Genomic DNA, 18,097 nt, shown 5'->3' with positions numbered 1-18,097 from the left:
TGGTTTCTATTTTATAAAGCTTCATAAGTCCATTTCAGGAAGTTTGGTCTTCCTGAAAATAGCTGGTTATCTTTTGAAGTAGACAGAAGCACAAGCTTCTTCTGAAAATTGGCATTTTGTATTTTTCAACTAACAAAAGAGCATTCTAGTAAGTCATTCTCCACGGTAGGTTTAAACAAATGCTAGTATTGCATGGACACTTCTCAATGTAGAAAAGTTCATCGCTGGTGTTTCATGCTGGGTTTTCACTCCCTAAATACTAGTATGACCATTTCAGGGAAATAAATTTAACTGCTTCTTGTGCCTGCACCAAAGTAATGAATTGCTCTTGATCGCTGTTAAACATCTTAATGCAGTAAAAGTTCAGTTTGCTCAACAAGTCATTTACTGGAGGGTCTGGCTAATATAAACAGGGCTGGGAAGCCAGGAGACATTCTGATGTTATCCTGATGCCCAGCACAGTAAGACTAGATGGGAGACAGAAATGTCTCCAGACTGTAAGTGTCACCTGGCTGAGGCTGTCAGAGAGGCCTTTTTGGACATTTCACGTCCAAGCTTATTTTAAAAATGAAGAGTTTGAGAATCATTTTCTCAAGATTAAGTGTGAATATGGTTCTATCTCCTTCATTTCACTTCATGGATGCTCATTTTGTCTTCTTTTCTTTTCTTTTTTTTTTCTTCTTCTGTTCCTTTTTCCCCTTCAAGTGCTTAAATATCACCTACCAGGCCTGGGTTCTGACTCTGAATGTCTGTGTGGGGGCAGGGGGAAGATGGAAGTCGGTTGAGGAGGAGGGAGACTGAATAAATGACTGGTGCTGCCTGGGAGAGTTGGTATTAAAAGTTTGAGGCAATTTCTGATATCAACTTGAATGAAACTTGAGTGGATCCATTTGAGTAGATCTTAGTGACATGGAATTTCACTAGACTGGGGACCCCAAATACTTATGATCTTTCCAAGAGGATCCCCTTCCCCCTCCCCCTCCATCCCTTGATATTTTTCCAAACCTGGCCAAAGTGTCGTTACTGTATGGGATTCTTCCAGTTTCCCTGGAGGTCAAGGGCTTGGGGGAAGCCATTGGCTGCTCAGGCAGTGGTTATACTTGAAAACCTCCCAAGGTTGAGTCTAGAGAAGACTATTCATTTCTTCATGGAACTGCTGCTTCATTGTCATTCTCTTTTGGCTATGTTAGTACAAGGTCAGGAAACTGTAAGAACCCTTCCAGACCCTGAGCATATTGTTATGGTCCCTCTTGGAGCCTCAGTCCCCAGTGGCAGAATCTGAGACTGTGAGGATGACCCCTCTACCCATTTGTTGGGATGTTGATGTATTAGCTATAGAGCTTGAGAGAGGAGATGGAGAAGTAGAAACGTCTGTGCTAATTGTAGGGTTCATGAAGACCTCTCCCATCAAGGCTGGTTTTCTCTCCCTTGGGTCCAGGCTGCTTCGAATGCTGCATCAAGTGTCTGGGAGGAGTCCCCTATGCCTCCCTGGTGGCCACCATCTTGTGCTTCTCTGGAGTCGCCTTGTTCTGCGGCTGTGGGCATGTGGCTCTTGCCGGCACCGTGGCAATTCTCGAGCAACATTTCTCCACCAACACCAGTGACCATGCCCTGCTGAGCGAAGTGTATGTATTTGCTTCCCTTTGACAAAATATTATTTGAGGTGGGACCATCTGTTTTCTGAAAGACTATTGTGTCTTCTGGCAGAAAACTGATGCTTTCAATGAGCACTCACTATAGATAGACAGAAAAAGTCCAGGACAAAAGCCAAATGACAAGATGCACATAATAGCGATCGTCATGGAGGACAGTAACATGTTATGCTGCTGACCATCTCATCAGAGAGAGTCAGCATGGTTCCCAGGTAATAGGTCGCTGCCAGTGTTCCTCCAGGAATTGAACACCCCTGCAACGATAAGAGCTCAACTGAAGACTTAACCCCAACCCTTACATATACAGGAGTAGCATTTGAATGTGAATTCTCAGGCAGAAGAACAAATCGCAGGGGACACCTTGTACTCCCATCCCCATGCAGAAATGGGCAAGTCCTGGGGGATTTAACCCACACCTCCACCTTCTACCTCTGGAATCATTCTCAGAGGCATCTTAACAACTGCCAAGCAGAGGCTCATAATCGCTCCAGCTCAGCCACAATATTTGTTTTTCTGTCAAATACTTTCCCCCCCTCCATTTTCCATCAGCAGTTTTCCCTTTAATTCCCAAGTTTCACAGTGTTTATGTGTTTTGTAATCATAAGAAGTGTCTCCCCCAAAGTGGAAGACATTTTTCCAAAATGAAATTATGTTGGGAGAATTTTTAGGGCATCATTGTTTGGTGGTTTACAATTGATATCCAAAGAAATGAGCAGAGTTGAGAAAGTTGGTAGGAGAGATCAAGCAATACAAAGGACTCACTGTATACCAGCTATGCACAGGGAAAGTATTTTTACCAAGACTGAATCTGGGCAAGGTATATTGAGTTAATGACCTAGTGATCTCAGCCTATGACTTTCAGTCTTCTAAGAAGCTTTAAAACGTGTATGCTTGCTGGACACTGGTGGCTCATGCTATGATCTTAGCTACTCAGGAGGCTGAGATCTGAGGATCATGGTTCAAAGCCAGCCTGGGCAGGAAAGTCCATGAGACTCTTATCTCCAATGAACCACCAGAAAACCGGAAGTGGTGCTGTGGCGCAAGTGTTAAAGCATTAGCCTTGAGCTGAAGAGCTCAGGGACAGTGACCAGGCCCAGAGTTCAGGCCCCATGACCGACAAAAAAAAAAATCTCTTCTTTCTGTAGGATACAACTGATGCAGTATGTCATCTATGGGATTGCATCCTTTTTCTTCTTGTATGGCATTATTCTCTTGGCAGAAGGTTTTTATACCACAAGCGCAGTAAAAGAGCTGCATGGTGAATTTAAAACAACTGCTTGTGGCCGATGCATCAGTGGAATGGTGAGTATAAACCTCAATGTACAACAGAACTCTGTGTGTGTGTGTGTGTGTGTGTGTGTGTGTGTGTGTGTGTGCAGAAAGCGTCTCTTTGGTTAAAACTGTAAGGATGTGCACATTGATCTTACCAATGAAGACTTAGCAATTTGAGACCCTTTAGTATGTTATTGATAATAAATGATAAATGTCTGGTAGTACGACAACAAATGTTTCTCTTATCAACCTAAGCTAATAAGTAAGAGATGTCTTTAAATGTAATGAACCCAGTATAGGAGGAGATAGCTTCTTATTGTCTCAGTATTTCCCTTTGTGTGCATGAGTAGTGGAACAAAAAGACATCCATTTCCTAGCATCCATAGTCCCAGTCCTTTGCCAGCATCCAATGTACTATGCACCTCACTGCACTTTGCTCATCTAAAGTAGGCTCTTTGTCAAGGTGCTCACAGTCTAACACAAGGTAATGAGCAATACCTGTGGACCAATTTGGCCTGCTGCTTGTTTTTGAGAGGTGAGAATGGTTTTTATTTATTTAAACAAGATAAAGCCAAATAAATAACATAACATGACATGCGAAAATTACACAAGTTGACATATTGAATATGAAGAATTTTGCTGGTATCCAGCCATGTGGATTTTATCTGTAACTAGTTTTGGGGCAGTGGCAGACTTGAATAGTTATAGCAAAACCAGCCCAAGTTCCTGTCATCTGGCCCTTTATGGTCACAAAACATCTGCACATATTTACTCTACAGGAGAATACATCTTAAAAATTGAAAGTTGAAAATACTTGGTTAAAAAGTACCCTAGCATAGCCAGGTGTCAGTGGCCTGCAATGCTAGATACCCAGGAGGCTGAGATTCAAAGGATGGTGGTTCACAGACAGACTGGGTAGAAAAATCCATGAGACTCTTATCTCCAATTATCTGTCAAAAAGCTGGAAGTGGAGCTGTGGCCCAAGTGATAGAATTCCAGTCTTTAGCTTAAAAAAAACAGTGCCCAAGCCCTGAGTTCAAACCCCAATACTGGAACCACAAAACATAAAGAAGAATTCTATCATTTGCAAAAAAAGGAAATAGAACTGAAGTCCATCATGTGAAGCAAAATAAGCCAGATTCATATAAATATTACATTGTTTTTCTTATGTGTGGAATCTAGAATTGAAACAAAGAAAAAAACCTCAACCACTTGAAAATCGAAGGGGCCTATTTGGGAAGGGGAAGGGGAAGGAGATGGGAGGAGATCAAACACTTCTTGTATTTTTCCCCTTTATTTTTGCTATTTTACTAACAGAATACATTTTTTGGTTTATCCCAATGCAAAAAAAAGAGATAAAAAGAGTGTCATGTGAGAGGCTCTGTTGCAAATTAGCTCTGTGCCCCTACAGTGTATGGTCAACTTTTGGGGCCTTATGCTCTTGATGTTTAAAAGAGGGACCTGAAAAGACCCTGAGATCTCTTGGGGCACTACCATTGAAGATCCTCCATTTAAAGCATGGACAATTTGATCTTCTCTTGCTCCCCCATGCTGTACTGGCATTTCTCTCTTGGTGCCATAGATTAGTGGGGTCCCCCAGAATACATCCTATATCGCACAGGTTGGTACTAGGCTTAGAAATGTAGTCTCTGCTCTGGGGGATGTACCTACTGATTTCAGTGATTCTTTCTCTTCTTGTTCTGCCTAGTTCGTTTTCCTCACCTATGTGCTTGGAGTGGCCTGGCTGGGTGTGTTTGGTTTCTCAGCAGTGCCCGTGTTTATGTTCTATAACATATGGTCAACTTGCGAAGTCATCAAGTCACCACAGACCAATGGGACCACCGGTGTGGAGCAAATTTGTGTGGATGTTCGACAATATGGTACTTCCTTTTATTTCTTCCTATGAATTGCTTATGCTCTTTTTTTCTGTTGTTTGTGAAGCTTGAACTCAGGGCCTCAATACTGTCCCTGCACTCTTTTTGCTCAAAGTTAGTGCTCTACCACTTTGAGTCACAGCACCACTTCCGGTTTTCTGGTGGTTCATCGAAGATAAGAATCTCACAGACTTTTCTGCTCAGGCCTGCTTTGAACAGTGATCCTCAGATCTCAGCCTCTTGAATAGCTAGGATTACAGGCGTGAGCCACCAGTGCCTGGCTTCTATTGTAAATTTTAAATGTGGAGTAAAGAAGCATTTTACAATATAGAACTTTCTAATATAGTTCAACCCAAAAAGACTTCTAGAGATCTTGTAAAAGAAAAAAGTTTAAATGTATTTTCTTCCACTTCTTTTCAGTCTTATAACACTTTCTATCTAAAATACTGCACTTATTGTACAACTCAATTGCTTTGCACATTCAACTCTTTAAGTCAATTCCTTGTAAAAAGACTGCTTGAACTTTACCTATACTGAAAAACTCAACCCCAAATCCAGATGTAGTGAGATATCAGTGGCTCATGCCTTTAATCTTAGCTACTTAGGAGGCTAAGATCCAGAGGACACAGAAGATGCTGATTTAAAGCCAGACAGACAGAAAAGTCCACAGAACTTGATCTCCAAAATAGCCAGCCAAAAGCCAGGCTGGAGGTATGGCTCAACTTGGTAGAGCACCAGCCAAGGAAGTGAGCCCAGTGAATTAGAGCCTTTAACTTCAAACTCCAGTACCAAAGATACTTCACAGTCATCAAGGTCATGCTGTGTGAAAACTGCCTTCAGATGTTGGGAGCCGACTCAATAGCTTTTAGATCATTATTTTTGCTCCTGGTGTTTCTCATTTGGCTTACTATTATCATGCAGCACATCGAAAACTCTCCATCATATTGATCTCTTCTCCAGACACACAACACTATTTTTTTAGAAAAGACTTAAAAATAGAGCCTTTGTTGGTGTTTAAATGTGTTTATAAAGAAATATTTGAGTGTATATAATTTCCCTGCACTTTAAAAATAACTTTCTTCCATAAAGTTTTGAGCCAGTAATCTTTTAAAATTCTATAGAATTTAAACCAGTATTCTTTTTTTTGGGGTGGGGGAGTGTCTGGTCATGGGGCCTGAACTCTGGGCGTGGGCTCTGTCCCTCAGCTCTTCAGCTCAAGGCTAGCACTCTACCACTTGAGCCACAGCGCCACTTCCAGCTTTTTTTTTCTGCTTATGTGGTGCTGAGGAATCGAACCCAGGGCCTCATGCATGCAAGGCAAGCGCTCTACCACTGAGCCACCTTCCCAGCCCAAACCAGTTATTCTTGAAAATCACTGGTTTCAGAGACAATTTCCCATTCTTCTGAGGGACAAAGTTTTTACTCTTGGCCAATGTCAGGGAAGAAAGGAATAAGAACTTGTTATTTTAAATATTCTGTCCTTACCTCCTAAGAGAAGTGTAAACTGAGTGGTGCCTAATATTTAAACATCATCTATGCTTTAAAGAAGGATAGGAAGCAGCATTCACAGCTCATTTCTGTAATCCAAGTTGAGAGGCTGAGATCTGAGGATCTATTTGAAGCCAGCCAATTCAGAAAAAGCCTGTGAGACTCTTATCTCAAATTATCAGCAAAAAAGCTAGAAGTACAGGAGGTATGGCTCAAGTAGTAAAGCAACAACAGTCTTGAGCAAAAAAAAAAAAATCCAAGTGAGATTTCAAGTTCCTCAGTAATGGTACAAAATTGCACAAGTGGTACAGAGTTATAGTGAAAGACCCTGGCCTCTGGGGTAAGAAGATATTCCTGTTTTTACTATTTACCTTATTGTCTAAATGGCTTATTCTTTATTCCTAAATGACTGCTTTGCAGACAGCAGATACTCCAATTATTAAATGAGGAATGCAGCACTTTTAACTAATAAACAAAAAAAGAACCACCCCCCAATCAACCCTGCACTCACATTCTGTTGGGCTTTCCTTTGCAGGTATCATCCCTTGGAATGCTTTCCCAGGAAAAATATGTGGCTCGGCTCTGGAGAACATCTGTAACACAAATGAGGTAAAGCTGTCATGATTCTAGTCTCCTGACTTAGATGGAGAAAAAGGGTTCTCTTGGCTGGGATTGTCCAAAGGCTTTATGTAAACTCTTCATTGAATTCTATGTGGTCATTGTTGTTCATTTTCCACCTACAAAAATGGTCATATTGCCAGGGGTGGTGGCTCACACCTGTAATCCTAGCTATTCAAGAAGCCGAGGTCTGAGGATCACAGTTCAAAGCCAGCCATGGCAGGAAAGTCAGTGTGACTCTTATGTCCAATTAACTACCAGAAAACTGGAAGTGGTGCTGTGGCTCAAGTGCTGGAGCATTGCCTTGAGCTGCAGAGTTGAACACAGTGCTCAGGCCCCATGACTGACAGGAAAAAAAGAAGTCATATAATCCAGTCAACTAGGTGAGTTTTTCCTTAGAGCAAAAATTTAGGAGTGATCCTGTACCTATCAATCTGAGAGTCAATGCTTTTTGCCTTTCACAAAGTTTCTCAAACATTTCTCACCGAAAACTGGAAAAGATTCCCCTGAATTTGTACATATTCCAAAGTTTTAATAAGAGGTCACAGTCAGGTGCTACATACCTATAATCCTAGCAGTCAGGAGGCAGAGATAAGAGGATCATAACTTGGAGGACAGCCTGGGATACACAGCCAGACCCAATATCAAAAGGCCAAAAGCTGATGATAGCTCATGGGCACGGTGCCTGGCTCGCATGCATAAGGCCATGGATTTGATGCTTGTGCTCCAGAACATCTTGCAGGGTTTTTTTTCTCCATTTCTCAGTCATCCTTAAATTGGCAATATATGCTAACACTTTGATTTAAACTCTCTTGACCTTCTGGTATTCTTCAGTAGTGGGCATACAACCGTTTATCAAACAAAACTATTTTTTAAATTTACTTTATTGTTATGATAGAGGTGATGTTGAGAGGGGTTACAACTGCATGAGTCAGGTAATGAGTACATCCTCTTTCATACAGTGTCTTCTGTTCCCTCATTCTCTCCCAGTCCCTCCCTCCCATCTCCACCAACAAGTTGTGTAGTTCATTTCTATACCAGGAAGTCTTAATTTCCAAATGAAAACATGCATCAGTGTCCAGTGAGCTTCACTGCTGCCCTTTCCCCCTCGACTTCTGTGCCTTTCCCTTCCTCCCAGAGATAGACCCACGAATGAACCACACAGGAAGAAAAGCAAACAGAACCACCACCAACAATGGAAAAGACATCTCTTGTCTCCATATCTTGGGGATCATTTCGACATATGTACATACATATATAATTTTATATAACTATAAAGAGGCACATAGGCATTGCGCCTTTGCAAACAAAATTCCTAAGTATACTGGCAGGCACTATGCCTATTTCAGGAGGTACTGATGTGTGTTTGGAAAGCACCAAGTGACAAAAATGATTGGCCCTTACGCTATGTGGCTTGTCAAAGCAGAATCTCTTAACCTCAGTCACATTCTGTCGTCATCAGGGGAGGTTTCACTTAATGTTGAGATTCGTTGTTCTAGGGCGCAGCTTGGGACAGCGGGAAAAATGTAAGGGTAGCCAGGTGATTCCAATGTGCAATCAGCAGTCTACAGGAACGAAGGTGTGAGTCCAGCCTCGCAGAGAGCAGCTGATGAGGATGAAGCAGCACTTCTGAGTGCATGTAGACAATTCTGTTCCACAGCCAATGCTCACGCTTGTGCCCTGTGTCATTCTTTCCTAGTTCTATATGTCCTACCACCTGTTCATTGTGGCCTGTGCTGGAGCTGGTGCCACCGTTATTGCCCTGGTGAGTAACCATCCCTCCACTACTCTAGTCTAGCTCCTCTCCTCCCCCAAGCCTCCAAATGACAGATTTCCCTTCCAGCCTATATCAGCCTCCTGAAGCAACAGATCTGTGCGCTCAGCGGGGGGTAACCATCACCTGTGTAAACTTACCACACGTCTAGTTTGCAAGAAGCAGTAGTGGCTGTCTTGGCACTTATGAGAAGTGATATAATTTGGCCTCTGCAAAGAAGAGAGGGTATCAACACCTGGAATTGCATTTTTAGCATTTAGTTTCATGACTTCATTCATGGACAGATGTTCACAGGAGGTACTGACAATTTCTTCACCAGAAAGTCTTAATCTCCAAATAGAAACATGCATACTTCTACGTATGCATGTGTACATATATAGTTGATCTCATTATGCATGGTAGTTATGTTCTATAGTCACTTTGAACTCTGAAGTGTATAGATTGAATGAATTTTTCCTAGGAGTAATAGAGGGTAGGGTTTCTTAAAGTTCCTGGTCACATCACTTTCACTAATCTGTCAGTACATAACATTGTTTTATATGTGTTTCAGTAGAAAAACCTTATTCATATATAACATCAATCCATTACTATTGAATTCATAGCCAAAAGCACACTGTCACTGATGCCTGAATGAGGTTTTCCTAACACACATGTTATTTTTGCAAGGTATAGCACAGCTTTCTTGTAAGCTGCCTTAGTAAAACCAACAAAACATGCAAAAGTGGCACTAAACAAATACCTCTAGAAGGACACTTGTTTACTTGTTTATAGCCTGAGAGCTGATAAAAAGGCAGAACACTGCCTTATGCAATCTCAGCTGGGAGCATGCACACTAATTGCTCTGTATGGGCTCACTAATGGCTGAGAAAGTGCTTCAAGTATCCATTTGGTTGTTACAGATACATTTTTAGCAAGCAGGCAAATTTGAAATCTGGACATAATGAGAATCAACTGTGTAAACACAGATTGTATATGTTTTGTGTGTGTGTGTGTGTGTGAGAGAGAGAGAGATGTGGGTGAGCTTGGTTTGTGATTTGAAGAAAACCCACCAAGACTGGTTAGAGCAAGGGGGAGTTCCCTTGGAAATGAGTCATTTCCAGTTTTCCTCATTATTATTCTTTCCCATGACAGGGGTTCCCAAAAACCCTTGTTTTCTTGGCGGAGCAATAGACAGGGAAGAGAATGAATTGCTGCTGAGCAGGCAGTTTGGGAAAGATGAGGGGAAATAAGGCACTGAGCTTCATCATTCTGCTGCTTGACCCAGCTCTCCCATTGTATCCTTGAAACACATCCAAGCCTTTTTAATAAGCTGACGGCAAAGCCAGGGACTCACATCATAGACGTGTGATCAGAAAGAAGTGTGTGTGTGCCGGATGTAAAAATCATTGGTTGTGCCTGGAAGTGGGGGAAAAGAAAGGCCCCAGACTGTGTATGAGCTGGCACCCATCCCTGCCCCAGCATAGAGTGTCGTGACAGGGGCCTTCACTGCCTGTATCTTACTGTCCTGTTTTGTTCTCTTCCACCAGCTGATCTACATGATGGCTACCACATATAACTATGCGGTTTTGAAGTTTAAGAGTCGGGAAGATTGCTGCACTAAGTTTTAAATTGCATAAGGCCAATAAGGAGCTTTAGCGAGCTCTCCTCTATAGCATGAATATCACTGACCCCTCCAGACTAAAACAGTCTAGGTTTTCTGCAGTGTGGTTACAGTAATGTGTAAATAGCTTCAGTTAACTCCTTTTGCACGGTAGAATAATATTACTTACTGTACATGAATTATGAGCACAAGATCTGGCTATTTCCACATTTTGAAAAGGATTCAGTTATTTACTGACATTGGTGCGCATCCTTTGAGAAATAATTTTCTTGAACTTTGAGCAGTATCTCCAAGGGAAGTATTAATGCTTTGGCATACCTGCATTTTCCGTTAGTTCTTGCTTGCTTGACAACTGGCTTTAATGATGAAAAGGAAAACAAAGTGCTGAAGAGAAAAATGGAAGAGAACTGTTTTAATGTGGATTGCATTTTGTCAGACTCTCTTTCTAGGAAATAGTTCACAAATGAGACTTTTCAGTTTGATTTAAAACAATTATGATCACGATTCACTACTAAATAAATATCCCCTCAAATAAACTAGATATGAAGAAAAAGAAGGGTATCATCCCTGATTTCCTTTAGAACCCACAAGTTGGTAACTTTAAGTTGTGTTTTGGTGAGTAGTAACTGTTTTTTATCATAGTGAGTTCTCAAATTGCATGTATGAATTAAACGGCAAGAGAAATTGGGCCCGGATCTGAAGGTGTCTGCTATGTGGAGAAGGAAGTATGAAATGGAAAGAAATTGAGATATAGATTTATTTTGCAGGGGGAAAAAAAAGAAAATAAATGGGGAAGAAGTGTGCCACATCCACTGTAAAAGAAATAAGGAGTTTTACATTGTGTGAACTGAAATGACAGTTACAAAATGAAAAATGTAGTTTCACAACTACAAATATGTTAATGGAGTCTATGCATGCTTTGCTTAGTTCTTCATTTCAGTTTTGACATTCGTTTAATTTTTTTCTATGTTAACTATGTGGTTTTATAATTATTTACACAAAATAAATATTGTTCACAGTTTCAGGCCTTTGGGGAAATTGGTTTTTATCCACAGGTGGACAAGGTCTTTGTACTACATTTATTTACAATAAAACACAGTGTGTTTCTGAGCTCCTGCATCAATCTTTACCCTCAGAATGGTAAAAACAAAAACAAAAACAACAAAACAAAAATCCACCATCTTGTATTTCATTTTTGCTTTTTCTTAACAATAACTTTGGCCATTTCCCCTCCCAAGTTCACTCTATTTGTGTACTAACTTTTCTTCAACCTTTTTAATATGAAGCAAATTGGTAGAGTATGCTCTGTGTCTGACCATTCTGCTAGCCCAATGAGTATTAATAGCAAATAACCCTTGGCCCCTTTGACAGTTGAGTCTGTCTAATCTAACTAGCAGCTCGCTTTGCCTTCTTACATGCTCACTAGCCATCATGCTCACCCTTCTTTTCCAGATCCACTTCCTCATGATACTGTCTTCTAACTGGGCTTACTTAAAGGATGCGAGCAAAATGCAGGCTTACCAGGATATCAAAGCAAAGGAAGAACAGGAACTGCAAGATATCCAGTCTCGGTCAAAAGAACAGCTCAATTCTTATACATAAATGTTTGCCAGAGTATTTCAGCCGACGAATTCACAGCTCTGACATATCATCAGACAGCTGCTCTGCAGTACAGATGTGTATCCCACCCAACTAACGTAGACGTACCACCATTTCCCTGTCTGTCTCAAGCTGCTGGGATGTATCTCTAGGAAAAAAACCTTTCCAGTGGGTAAATCTTTTTCTTTAGAACAAATATTGGAGGTTTCATGTTAGCCATTTTAAAAGGAAACACTTTGAACAAAACGATGGTTTTCATCATTTGGGGCATGTGCACATTTATTGCTAGAGCAATGCTACTGAGCTAGGCCATGGGAATATATGATACTTGATAGGGACCTGTGACATGCCAACATTCAAGTATGTGACAATAAATTTACATATGCCACCTGTCCTCAGATATGATCTATGTAAGAAATAAAATGAAATTGATGAGAGGTTCTATTTCTGACAGCTGACCTTGATTAAACTTCGGCCCAACAGAGAATGAGATTCTTTCAACTTGTGTTTTTATTTTCTAATTTTTTAAGGTCCAGTCTGATTAATTTCCTGGACCGAATCAGAAATTTAGTTTTTTCAATAATGCTAAAACAAACTGCTAAACTTACTACTGAAAAATCAGTTTTGTAATAGATTTCATTTTAACAAAATGACGCCATTTTCATCACTCTTGTTGGGAAAATGTCAGCTCTGCCTTAATAAATATTTGCTTTAAATTTCTAAGAATTTATATTATAGCCAGACACCCACCCCCCTGAAAACCTTAACAGAATTTTGTTCCATATTTTTCTTAAGAAGTGTTACCTTATTAAAATGACCACCAATTCTTAAACCATTTTTAAGTGGTCTGGGTATGAGTTTACAGTTTTCATACCGACTATCTAAAACTTAACTGCAGATTGACCACAAACTTCTAACCTCCTACTTTTATAGACTTGAATACGTAAGTAACTTACATTAGGGTTGGTATTTATTTCATTGTTTTCTTAATTTCCTGGAATAATAATGTCTCATGTTCAGCAAGAAAACTGCTTGAGTTTAAGCCATTTGCAAAAGAAACTTGCCTTCTAAATCATTGTGTTCCAGAACATTAAGTGACTGTAGGTACTGGGTATTAGTGATGGTAAACTTTGTGTTGTTTTCTGAAATGATCCATATAATTGTGGGGGTGCATCAGTGCTTTTCAAAAGGGGCTGCATACTATAGGGTTAACTATGTATATTCATGTTAAGAGTTAACTTGTGGTTTGGCTGTTTCCTGGATTTTAAAACATATACACGTGCAGAAATGTATTCAAATGAAAGGAAGCATACCTTTATCAAGATGCTATTAAAATTGAACATCAAGTTAAATATTTCATTTGAATTTCTTTTTTGGTTAATGCCTAAAATGCCTATTTGGATTATTTTGAATTGGAAGAAGCTCTCTTCTGTGTAGAACAGTTGTTCCAAGTAGCTTAGTGTTTTGTTTTCCTGTTGCATGACAGACTTTAATATTTTTTCCAGCAGTGGAGGTGCTGTTGTAGTCCAGTGTTCTAGAAGAGGCAGTATCTAAAAAGCCTAATTTTACTTTTCTAATTCTGGTAGCTATTACCAAGAATTTTCGAAAGTTTTGTTGAAGTAGTCTAATATTTTTTATGTAAAGAGCATTAAATTTTGCTATGTATAAATTTTTGTAACCTAACAGTGAATCAATATTTTCTATCAGTGCCAAGGGCTTCCTGTAGTTCTATTCAAGTGTTACAATAAATATTTGTAGATAATAGTCAATACTTGTGTATGCTTATTTTAAAGATCTATTTAGGTGGAAATAGTTGTGGATGTACTAAGAGTAATGAAAATAAAATTATAGCTTCATTCGCTTGCCTTTTTACCATACATAAATCCTATCTTTCTCTGTTCTCAGTATGGTGTCATTTTTAAATATGCATAATTGGGATTTCATATTTGTATAGATATCTAGTCCATGAGAGTGCTATACATTTTATTCCTCACAAACGTCTCTAGTTTCAGTGAAAGCAATGAGAAAACATTGTAACCCAGCTGGCTATATTTTGCATAAAATGCCACTAGCCCATTAGAAATCTGGAAGAAGTATAGATTATTTTTTTCTGACTTCTTTCTCCAATAAATAAAAGCCATCTACAGGATTAATACAAGGCTTAATCTTGGGTAAAGCAGAAACTTTGGGGAGCCTTAGAAAGAGCTCATATACTGTTGGCTGATTTTCAACCCCAAAGTATAAACGTCTAGTGCAAGATTTATCCAGAAATACAACAGAATGTTCTTCTAACACTTATTTCCTGAAGCAGCCAAACTAAATTTTTTAAATTTCCTTTTTTATTTTTTTTAAAACTCCTCCTCTGTCAGGCTGATTGTGCATTTGGATTTTTCTATCATCTGACCTTTCTTTGTGAGGACCAGCCTTTCAGTAGTGACACACTGACACTTCCAAAGGAGGTGCCGACTCTGGATCACTGCCCTTCATCAGGCATGGCAGGAGAACAAGCAGGCGCCTAATTGGCATGTTATTTGTCTCATTACTTAGAACATTGTTTAAGTAGCATTTTATGCAATTTCAGAAGCCACATTAGTGTCCTAAATAAACTAAATAATGATTGGAAAAAAAATCACAAGTGGTCTCTTTATTAACAATAATCCCACCATAAAATGTAGGAACCTGTGGAAGGCAGAGGTTTTTCCAGTTCCCCTTGTAAAACTCTTAGGAGATGAAAAGCCTGTCCGAGTTATAGGAAAGAGCCTACTGTTTTTAAAAACAACAAACAAAATGCTGTAGATGAATTCAGTAAAAATAAATACCAGCTGGGTGCTGGTGGCTCAAGCCTATAATCTTAGCTCCTCAGGAGGCTGAGATCTGAGGATCCTGGTTCAAAGCCATCCCAGGCAGCAAAGTCCACAAAATTTACTACGATTAACCATGAGAAAGCTGGGAGTAGAGCTATGGCTCAAGTGGTAACAGTACTAGCCTTGAGCAAAAAATAAAATAAAATCTCAGGGACAACACTCAAGCCCTGAGTTCAAGCCCCTGAACCAGCACCAAAAGCAAAACCCAGAAATTCCACAGTAAAGACATTATCTCAGCCTATTCCTACTGCTGTCACAAAATACATCTGATTGGCTTTTTTTAAATAAAGAACAGAAGTGTATTTCTTATGGTTTGGTTCAGGGACTGGTTGCGGGCCTGCTTCCACAATGGTACCTTGTTGTATCCTCCAAAGGAATGAATACTATGTCTTCAAATTCTGAGACAACATAAAGGCCTAGCTAATTCCCTCCAGCCTTTATCCAAGGTCATTAATCCTATTCAGGAGAGTTCTGCCCTTATGACTCAATTACTTCCTAAAGGTCCACTTCTTAATTTAATGTGATGATTAGTGGAGTTTAGGTCCAAATGCATGATGTTTTTGAGGGACAATTTAAATCACAACAGGTGTTAAGATGACTATTTCTAGAGCTTAGAAAAATCTGTGTCTTTATGTGCAGGGAGAAAACGTGAGAGTGCTAGAAGATGGCCTCCTGTTTTCCAAGTCATAGGCCAACTCTGAAGATAAAGGCCACATTGCATAGACTTTCACACTGTTGGCCTAGAGTTTGATCAGTAAGTTTTCATGCTTCCAGCATCAGAGTTTTTGCCTGTGAATACAGGACCAGTATAATGAATGAGAAAAAAATTTTCAGTCATGGAGCTTGAACTCAGGGACTGGACACTGTCCCTGAGCTTTTTTTGTTGTTGTTGTTGTTGTTTTTGCTCAAGGCTAGCATAGCATTCTACCACTTTGAGCCACAGCTCTACTCCCAGTTTTGGGGTGGTTAATTGGAGAGAAGTGTCTCATGGACTTTCCAGCCCGGGCTGGCTTCAAACCTTGATCTTCAGATCTCAGCCTCCAGAGTAGCTAGGATTATAGAAACGAGCAGCCAGTAGCCAGCTATTAATGAGAAATTCTACACTTGCAAGTTACTCTGGGTTCATATAGCACCAAAATAAAATCATGTAAAAATCACACTCGATGACACAGGTTTTTTTTTTTTATTGAGAGTTTTGTCTGATTACAGGGAAACATTTAACAAGGAGTCCATGTTGTGTAACTTCTCATTGTTGTACACAAGAAGTTAGGCTGCCAACATGAGATTACCAGATGTCATCTGGCTCTTCCTCTTCCTGAGACATGCCTGTGAGACTAAATTACACAAACATTAGAAATTTCAAACATTCATGTCAAGCTGGAGATCTTCAGAATGTTCTCAATCTTTCCCTGGGGGATTTCTGCCCTGACATATAATTAGTATCACAATGGACTTTTCTTAAGTCAGGTGTTTTTTCCTTTGCATCAGCCCAGGCTAGCCTCAAATTCATGATCATCCTCACTCAGGCATGCATCACCACACCCAATTTAGAAGGCAGTCATTTTGGTTGCTTCAATAATTTCTTAAAGGCAAACTCAAATGTTAGAACCATACGAGCAACAAATGTTTGCTTAAAGAACAGTGTTGGGGTGGGGCCGGGAAGGTGGCTCAGTGGTAGAGCGCTTGCCTTTGCTTGCATGAGGCACTGGGCGTTGATTCCTCAGCACCACATACGCAGAAAAAGCTGGAAGTGGCACTGTGGCTCAAGTGGTAGAGTGCTAGCCTTAAGCTGAAGAGCTGAGGGACAGTGCCCAGGCCCAGAGTTCAAGCCCCATGACCGACAAAAAAAAAAAAAAAAAAGAAATGGCTAACAAGAGACTTTTAATATGTTTGGGGGATCATGTCCCCATGTTTGGGAGGGACTAAAGGTGGCTTGACTTGAGACTGTACTGTGAGTTTGTTGCTGGCCAAAGCTAGACCAAAGCACCAATCTCCTCCCAGCTCAGCTCCCTGCTCCCAGCTCCCACTACCACCAGAGAGGGATGTAGGTGAACTGGAGGAGAGGAAAGAAGCATGGACTGGACAGGAAAAGTCTGATGTCAAGTTTTCTTTCAGAGCTAACACGTGCCATCAACTTTTTTTGGTAAACTGAAATAGGTATGTGTTTGCTCATTTGTTTTGTTTCCATGTAGTACTGAGGCTTGAACTCAGAGCCTGGGCATAGTCCTTCAGCTGTTTATTCAAGGTTGGTGCTTTACTACTTGAGCAACAGCTCTACTTCTGGCTTTTTGCTGATTAATTTGAGGTAAGAGTCTCACGGGACTTTCTTGCCTAGGCTAGCTTGGAACTCTAATCCTAGCTAGGATTACAGGTATGAGCCACCAGCGCCTGACTGAAATATAAAGTTTTACACAAAGGAAGCAAACATAAAAAGATATTCACATTACTACAATGACATTAAAGATACAGAATGGGAGTTGGCCATTTTTTCTGTGTTTCCCTCATTATTCCTTAAGATGATAAAGGTTCCTGGTAACAGACTGTGGAGAGAAGACTTAGGGATATGTATAATTGTTCTGTCAGATGCTGAACAAGAAAAGTGTCTCAAAAAGGCAACTGGCAAGCTTCTCATCAGAAGTTTTCCTCAACAATAATTTTACATGTGTATATGGGGAGTTCTTTAGAAATGTCATTAACAATGGTTAACACCCCAAATCCAAGGCTTGGAATCTTGTATGCTCTAAAATGTCCTTCAGGGGATCCAATAGAAGGAATTTACAGAGCACACAGATTCGCATTTGAATGTATGGCTGTGCTGCATGCTCACTGAAAGGAAGTACGACTCACGTGGGTAGTGATATGGGCTGAGGCTGGGTATTACAGCAGCTGCGGCGGCATCCATGGGAGGCATATCACCAGCAGGGTGGAACCCTTCAGTTTCAAACTGCTTTGACCTGTTCTTTGCATCTACAGGAGGTAAGACAATTGTGCCATGAGTCCTTAGTAACAAGAGCAAGCAAAGGAAGAGCAGGGCAAGGGGTGGGGATCTAACCAGAGGGGATGGGAACTCAGCTCAGAGAAGCTGGGCCTTTTCCTATAGGATTCCAGAACATTTCCAACTATTTGACAACATTTTCACTTCTCAAGATATGCTTCTATTTTAGAAGATTACCTTCGTTCACACAAGTCACTTCATTGCCCAGCAAGCAAAATCAAGCAAGGAAGAGAAAATAATTCACTTGGCTTGCTGATAAGTTATTTGAATTCACTTGAAACATCAGTGATTAAAAAGTTTAAAAAAGTCCTTTTACCTAGTGAGTTTAAAAGGCCACAACAATCTAAGCTTTCTCATTGAA

General features: G+C 40.3%; 2 protein-coding genes across 6 annotated transcripts in view; one reads left to right on the top strand and one right to left on the bottom strand.

The window, feature by feature from the left end:
- Positions 1 to 12,115, top strand: part of Gpm6b (glycoprotein M6B) — a 130,569-nt gene extending 118,454 nt beyond the window's left edge. For 3 of the 5 annotated variants that reach the window (XM_013032188.1, XM_013032187.1, XM_013032185.1), the window contains 6 exons: positions 1,439 to 1,625; positions 2,798 to 2,954; positions 4,633 to 4,804; positions 6,822 to 6,895; positions 8,604 to 8,669; positions 11,731 to 12,115. In XM_013032188.1, the coding sequence (XP_012887642.1) occupies positions 1,439 to 1,625; positions 2,798 to 2,954; positions 4,633 to 4,804; positions 6,822 to 6,895; positions 8,604 to 8,669; positions 11,731 to 11,880 (806 nt within the window). In that variant the 3' untranslated portion in view covers positions 11,881 to 12,115. Of the gene's footprint in view, positions 1 to 1,438; positions 1,626 to 2,797; positions 2,955 to 4,632; positions 4,805 to 6,821; positions 6,896 to 8,603; positions 8,670 to 10,204; positions 11,389 to 11,730 lie in introns of those variants that run through there. The other 2 variants (XM_013032189.1, XM_013032186.1) reach the window with 1 other exon arrangement.
- Positions 12,116 to 15,492: 3,377 nt separating this feature from the next.
- The window catches only part of Ofd1 (oral-facial-digital syndrome 1), a 30,454-nt gene continuing 27,849 nt past the window's right edge, over positions 15,493 to 18,097 (bottom strand). Inside the window, exons 19-20 of the mRNA XM_013032104.1 lie at positions 17,589 to 17,708; positions 15,493 to 15,530 (exon numbers count right to left, since the gene is read on the bottom strand). Of these exons, the coding sequence (XP_012887558.1) occupies positions 15,493 to 15,530; positions 17,589 to 17,708 (158 nt within the window). The remainder of the gene's footprint in view (positions 15,531 to 17,588; positions 17,709 to 18,097) is intronic.

Source organism: Dipodomys ordii, unplaced genomic scaffold (assembly GCF_000151885.1).
Source record: "Dipodomys ordii isolate 6190 unplaced genomic scaffold, Dord_2.0 Scaffold150, whole genome shotgun sequence".
In the NCBI taxonomy this organism is placed as follows: domain Eukaryota; kingdom Metazoa; phylum Chordata; class Mammalia; order Rodentia; family Heteromyidae; genus Dipodomys; species Dipodomys ordii.
Note: the sequence above shows the minus strand (reverse complement) of the source record. Positions and strands in the feature narration are given on the sequence as shown.